This window comes from Ornithorhynchus anatinus, chromosome 1, assembly GCF_004115215.2.
Source record: "Ornithorhynchus anatinus isolate Pmale09 chromosome 1, mOrnAna1.pri.v4, whole genome shotgun sequence".
Lineage (NCBI taxonomy): Eukaryota > Metazoa > Chordata > Mammalia > Monotremata > Ornithorhynchidae > Ornithorhynchus > Ornithorhynchus anatinus.
This window is the reverse complement of record NC_041728.1, coordinates 38,552,711-38,559,000: the sequence shown is the minus strand read 5'-3', so window position 1 is coordinate 38,559,000 and position 6,290 is coordinate 38,552,711. Positions and strand designations below refer to the sequence as shown.

Below are 6,290 nucleotides of genomic sequence, written 5' to 3'. Positions count from 1 at the left end.
ACGCCTAAGTGGGTTTAACGCGTAAGCGGATTCCTCCCGAGCGGGGCGCGCGCAAGGTGGGAGCCGGCCGCCTCACCGCGTGCGAGTAAACCCTAAGTGGCTTCCGCCCGGGTGGGCCCGGGTGTTCTGCCAAGCGCGAGGACCATGTGAGTACTGTTAGCGAAGCCCTCACGCCACATTCCTCCCGAAAGGGAAGGTCGATGCGTTGCATCTAAATAACCAAATTAATCCGCCCCGCGGAACGCATTCTATGCAAGACCCAGGCTTTCCGTCCCCGCCCCCCCCCCACCCTCTCTCTCTCTCTCTCTCGCCGCGCCGATCCCGAACGAACCCGTCCCCGGCGACGGGTGACACCGTGTGACCTCTGCTCGCTGCTGCTGTGGTGAGATTTGGATTCTCGAGGGTGGGCTTTTCAACTGCCTGGGAGCTGGAGGAATGCGTTGGTTTTATTTTCTTAAAAAATAAGACCGGCTGCATTTTTCGACCGTCTCACTTGGAGCGGGGAGCTCCCAAAAATGAGACTCTAAAAAAATTCTGAAAGCTGACCCGTTTCCTCGTTGTCCATAATCAGGTTTCTCGCCGGGTAACAAAAGGCTGGTCACCACCCAACAAGGGCGCACGTGAATCAATTAATCGATGGTATTTACTGAGCCTTCACTATATGCAGAGAACTGTACCAAGCGCTTAGGAGAGCACATTCCCAACGGAGCCAGCGGGCACGTTCCCCGTCCACAAGAAGCTCGCAGTCGGTCTAGAAGGGAAAAATGCCGAGGAATGCGCTTAAAATGTAATGGGAAAGACTCGGTTTAGATCGAGCTTCCCGTCTACGGGTGGTTGGACAAGGGGACTTAGGAGAGAAACACGCGAATCTCCTTCCTTGGACAACTGGCTTGGCTTCGGGTGGGGAGAACGAATCAGGGGTAGAGGAAGTGCAATTTTCTGAAGGCTTTGCCCACGGCGTGATTCGTGGAAAACGACCAACGGGACAACATCTGCGACAAGAGGTGCCGTTCTTTTGGAAGGGAGTTACTACCATTTAAGGGCCCAAGTGCAGGAATCCCTAGAGAAGTTAAAGCCAGTTAAAACTCTCCCCGCTTCCTCACCTGTAAAATGGGGATTCGATCCCCGTTCACCCTCCTACATAGACCGGGAACCCGCCGGGGGCCGGGACCGCGTCCGACCCGACGCCCCTGAATCTGCCCCGGCGCTTAGTATGGGATCTGGCCCACAAGAAACACCACGATTCCTTTTTATGATCGTTATTATCTTTATCGGGTAGGGTGGAGGACTCGGGCAACGCCGCGGGAGGGAAGAGGATACAGCCCGAGATTCGGAATTCGGGAAGAAACAAGGGGAGCCGGTGAGGACGGAGAGGAAGCGAGAAGAGTCCAGGCCCGTTGGCGACGGGGTCCGGGGCGACCACTTCCGGGGGGTGAGGGATACACGCGCGCTTCACGAATGCAAGTTAAATGACAACCAACGGTAAAGAAAAAGAAGGGTGAAGGGAGACTGCTTTCAAAATAACAAATCACGGGGTTCCGCGGTCGGAGCGAGCACACCGGTTTCCCCAGGGCCCATCTCCAGCCTCGACGGCTTCCGGCTCAGAGGGGAATCATATCGAATGCCCTGTGCGTCGGAAGCCGTCTCTGGACGGAGGCCCCGCGTTCACCCCCGCTCGCTGCCCCGCCGCTTCTATTTATTATTTAATCAAGAATCGCGTCTCGGTTTTGGAAGGCAGAGCCGGTAGATACGGTCCCGAGCCGGCGAGTTCTGGCCGTGTGAGAATCCAACCGTCTGAAGATTCCGCCTTCACGGTGGTTCCTGAGGGGATGCGGCTGGCTGTGGACTTTGGCTCTGACTGCGGACCGCCGGTTTTCCAAACAAATGCCAGGCCCGAGCCATCCTCCGAAGTTTAGCCATATTGGGTTTCGGCTGCCGAGAGGGAAACGGGATTAGAGGACGATTCCAAAGGAGGAGGAGAGACGCGGCCCGTTCTCTCGGGGGCCGACTGCTAAGTTCCTGACGTTGGCCGAGATTAAGCTCCGGTCAAGCCTAGGTGGCTAGGATTTCGCCTCGCCCGGGGCCAAAATCTAGGGTGAAATTCAGATCGCCCGCTTCCCTCCTCCGAGGGAGTGCCCGGAGCCCCTCCAGCCGTTCTCCGTGAGGCAGAACCGGCCGCTCCAGCCTGTGAGTAACGTTGAAGTGGCTCGGCTGGGGCGGAAATCACAGCCCCGAGGATCGGGCGAGGGCCAGACCCACCCGGGGGGTGGCCGGCGGGGCCACGGCGGGGACCCCGACACCGGCGGCCGGGGTGCTCGCCTTTCCCACCTGACCGGCTCCGTGCCCCGCCCCCGATCTGCCCCGCGCAGGCCCGAGGGCCGGGAAGGACTTTCGGTAGCGACAACTGGTCGGGGCCCGCACGGATTTTAGAAGCTTCCCTCCGGCCACCCTACCCCGACCTGCGACTTGCTTTCCTCGTCTTTTACGTTGTTCTGGGCCTTTTACTGTTTCGACTTCGTCCTCCCGCGTCTGTCGCCGACTTACCCTCAGCCCCCTGGGGACCAGGGAGCGGTCTAAGTCTCACCCTGTGTTATTCTTCCCCCGGCGCTTAGGACGGACCTTTGCCCAGGGTGGGCGCTTGGTAAATTCGGCCGTTATTACTAAAGGAGAGTTTCACTGTCCTCCGAAACCAGGAAAAGATCTGGGAGGCAGCACCTTGGACGTTCTGACAACGCTCCCACGTTCTGATCCATTAGAGATTAGAATGAAGACAGAAAACGCTCTCTTAATTTAAACCATTTGGCGTCTTTACTGCATCGCTGACGTCATCAGTGGCCATCTGGCCCAGAGGTCTCCTCGGCCCCCTCTGAACACGCACACCGGAACTCTTAATCGAGGCCCCGATTCCGAGGAACACAGAGGCCCTCCGGAAAGGCCGCAAGCTGACCTCTCCATTAAAGTTTCGCTTTGGTTTACGGTGTCCGTTAAGCGCTTACGACGTCCCGGGCCCTGTACCCAACACCGGGGTAGACGCGAGCCGATCGGGTGGGACACGGCCCCCGCCCGACACGGGGTTCACGGTCCTCATCCCCGTTCCACAGCGGAGGGGACCGAGGCAGAGAGAAGTCAGGTGACGTGCCCGAGGTCACCCAGCAGACAGGCGGCAGGGCGGGGATTAGAACCCAGGGCCTTCTGACTCCCAGGGCCGGGCTCCGTCCCCCGGGCCGCGCGTCACGGCGGGGCCTGAGAGAACCTTCCCGAGCCCGGGCCCAGTTTCACCGAAGCTCGGTTTGCTGCGTTTCTAGAACGACCCTGCGGCCTCAGGGACCAGAGGTGCCACAGCCCACGCAGACTCAGGCCAGCTGGCATCGGACACTAAGGGCCCACCGCTACTTACGGGGGCTCAGCGGAAGCAACCCGGGGCCCATTATTCGCATTTGCCACCAGTTGAATCTCCGCACCATTCCGTCCTCGGGACACCGAAGCTCTGAGAGGAGCCGGGGGAGGGACTGGGAAATTCATTACTTTCCTCCTCCCGCCACCTCTCTCCCTCTTCCTGTTTACAGGTCTGAAACCTCACTTCGAGCGGGGGCCAAGTTGGCGTGGTCCGGGGAAGAGGAGAAGCGGGAAATACGGTCGCTTCCTTCCGTTTCCTATTCTTAGTCAAACTGCTCGGCGCTAAGTACCTGTTTTTCTTCCTCCATATGGTCTAGATCCGCCAGAGGCAACATGGAAGGTCTCCCGTGAGCACACTGGAAGGGCAGATGACACCGGGATAGAGTTTCGATAAGCCGGCGGCTTTCCTCTAGGCTCAGGCTGTCGTTAAACCTAATGGCTCCTGAGGGGAAACGAGAGGGAAACGTTACGGCACGCGCCGGGGGGGGGGGGGGGGGGCGGATGCCCTTCCCGATCCGGCTGAGTCGGTTCCAGGGACCGCGGAAGAAGGCGAGGGCTCGGGTCTCGCCTTTCAAGCTGCCTTCCTAGCCCGCGGGGTCACGACGCTCCCGACGGGCTCTGGGTCCAGAAGGCGGGGATTTCAGGATCTCTCGGGAGGGGAGGGCGAGGGAACCGAGGAGGTCGGCCGTCTTACCGTGGCAAGCCTGCGAGGCCAACACCTCCTTGACGGTCAACGGCAACGTCGCCTGGGCTCTTCCAGTGGTTCGCAGGAGCTGAAAGCGGGAGGGAGCCAAGCGGAGTCTTCAGCGAGTTACCGCGGGAAAAGGAGCGACCGAAACCGCCCCCCGCCCCCCCCCCACCCGCGCGCCGCCGCCTCCCCGCATCAAGACAACTCCTCACCTCCGCCTGTTCTCGAATGAGTTCCTGGAGAGGGAGATAGGAAAGAGGATCGAATCAGTCGCGGCGTTGCGGCCTCACGGCACTCCTTCTACCCACTCTCTGCTCGACAGGCCCGACTGGCTCTCAGTGGCCTCAAAGCACCCACGGCCCCAAGGAGTTCTTAAACTTGGCCACCGTGGAAATGACTTGCTCTGTGATTAGGAATGATCACTAGGCGGGGTTTCTCTTTCCCCATCCTACGGAAATGAGCAAATTCCTGAAAAGGTTCTCGGGAATGTTGGACGGGAAAAGCCGCGTGCAGATTAACGGATGATGACAACGCTTCCGAACGTAAACCCCTCTCGGAGGTCGTCTTGTTTTTTGGGTTCTTCTTCGAAGGATCTGGGTCATCGTTATCGCCGTCCCAGGGAGTCGGGAGAATGTCACGGAAATGGCAGATGGACTCCCTGCCCACCGGGGGTTTACGATCCACGGTTCCCATCAAGTCTCGATCCAGAGACGGCTCCCGTTGGCCGGAGGGACTTTCTAACTAACCGGCTGTCGAAATCCAGCTGATATTAAATATCGGGGAGATCTTTCACCAAGCGGCAGTTAGAACAAGGCTGGGAGATGTAAAGTGAGACCTGAAACCACCCACCGGAAATCCTCAAGCACAAGCCCACTTAACCTAACGCTCGCTTAGGGCGGCAGGAAGAAACACACGCCCGAGTTCCCCCCAAGCATTTCCTGGCCAGCCTCTTTCTTCGGCTTAGGGACGTTTCAATTTTCAAAAGCCTTTCTCTGGTGAATGTCGTCTTCCGCTCTGGCCACAACAACACGTCCTTGGCAGAGGCCCGTCAATGGCTTTTCCTTGCCTCGCGTGGCCATGCTTTTCCAAATCAGCTTTACAGACTGCACGCGGAACACTGTTCCTTGCTACCGGCCCGTGCGGCCCCCGAAGCCTACGTGTCTCCGACTACGGGAGGGGGTGCCGCTCTGAGACGCGGCGCAAACGCTATCATTTTCTGCTCAAAACCTAGAGGTCTTCTCTGCTCGGTGACACGGTTACAGATAGGTTTTCCCCGGGGGCCCAGCCGAGGCTCCTCTCTCCCATCGGGCCCCAGGGACTAGGGAAGACCCACACCCCCCCGGCAAGCCGGATGTCGCGGAGCTGCCGCGAGTCCCTCCGTCCCACACGAGGCCGAGCGGGCCGTCCCCCGTCCGTCCAGCCAAGTGGACCTGTCGGTTCCAGACCCTCTCTCCCCGGGTGGGAGGAGAGGGTTGGCGGCTCTCATGCTGTGTCTGGGGGCGGGGTGAGGTCTCAAGGTGGAGCTTAAACCCCCCTCACCGTGTCTCTCCTTTCCCCTCCCCGACCGAGGACGGCCCGCGCCCACCCGGCCCGCCCCCGCCCCAACACGCACACCGCTTTTTCCCCCCAAAACGCAGAAAATGTCCAACCCGAAACCTGCCCCCGGGTGTCAACGCTGTCAAGATCGCAGCCTCGTCATTCCCACCACACCAGGAGACGGGAAAGCTAAACGGAAACATGACCGGGGATGGCTAACTCTCTAGCGAAACCCAGGGAAACGGAGCTTTCAGAACACTCCCCCCGGAGCACGTTCTCATCCTCCCTCACAGCCGGGTTTCCATCCGATGGTAAAATTGAAGCCGCAAGCCTCGGGGGTGGGGGTGGGGGTGGGGGGGGGGGTGGATGGGGGGTGGATGAAGGTCCGTTCCTCTGTCCCACCCGGCGCTCGGGGCATTTCAAGGCCCGATTCACATTAAGTCGTTTCCGTAACGTCAAAGCCGCTCGTTCGACCCGGCTCCGTGGCGGGGGAGACTTTCGGGGAGGGACTGTGCCAGTGGTCTGCTTCAGGGACGGTCGATAAAGTCGAGATGCTCACGTCTACTCCGCTTCGGGAATCAATACCGCGCCGGACCCTTTAAAATTCAACCGCAACCAAAGAACGAAACAAATCGCTCCCCACCAGCCGGGTTTCCTAGGCCGGAGACTC

General features: G+C 59.7%; 1 protein-coding gene across 4 annotated transcripts in view; it reads right to left on the bottom strand.

Moving 5' to 3' along the window:
• Positions 1-1,243: 1,243 nt before the first annotated feature.
• Positions 1,244-6,290, bottom strand: part of MLH3 (mutL homolog 3) — a 31,436-nt gene continuing 26,389 nt past the window's right edge. For all 4 annotated transcript variants that reach the window (XM_029057543.2, XM_029057519.2, XM_029057524.2 and 1 more), the window contains 4 exons: positions 4,297-4,320; positions 4,091-4,169; positions 3,687-3,838; positions 1,244-1,932 (listed from right to left, as the gene is read on the bottom strand). In XM_029057543.2, coding sequence (XP_028913376.1) covers positions 1,810-1,932; positions 3,687-3,838; positions 4,091-4,169; positions 4,297-4,320 — 378 coding nt within the window. In that variant the 3' untranslated portion in view covers positions 1,244-1,809. The remainder of the gene's footprint in view (positions 1,933-3,686; positions 3,839-4,090; positions 4,170-4,296; positions 4,321-6,290) is intronic.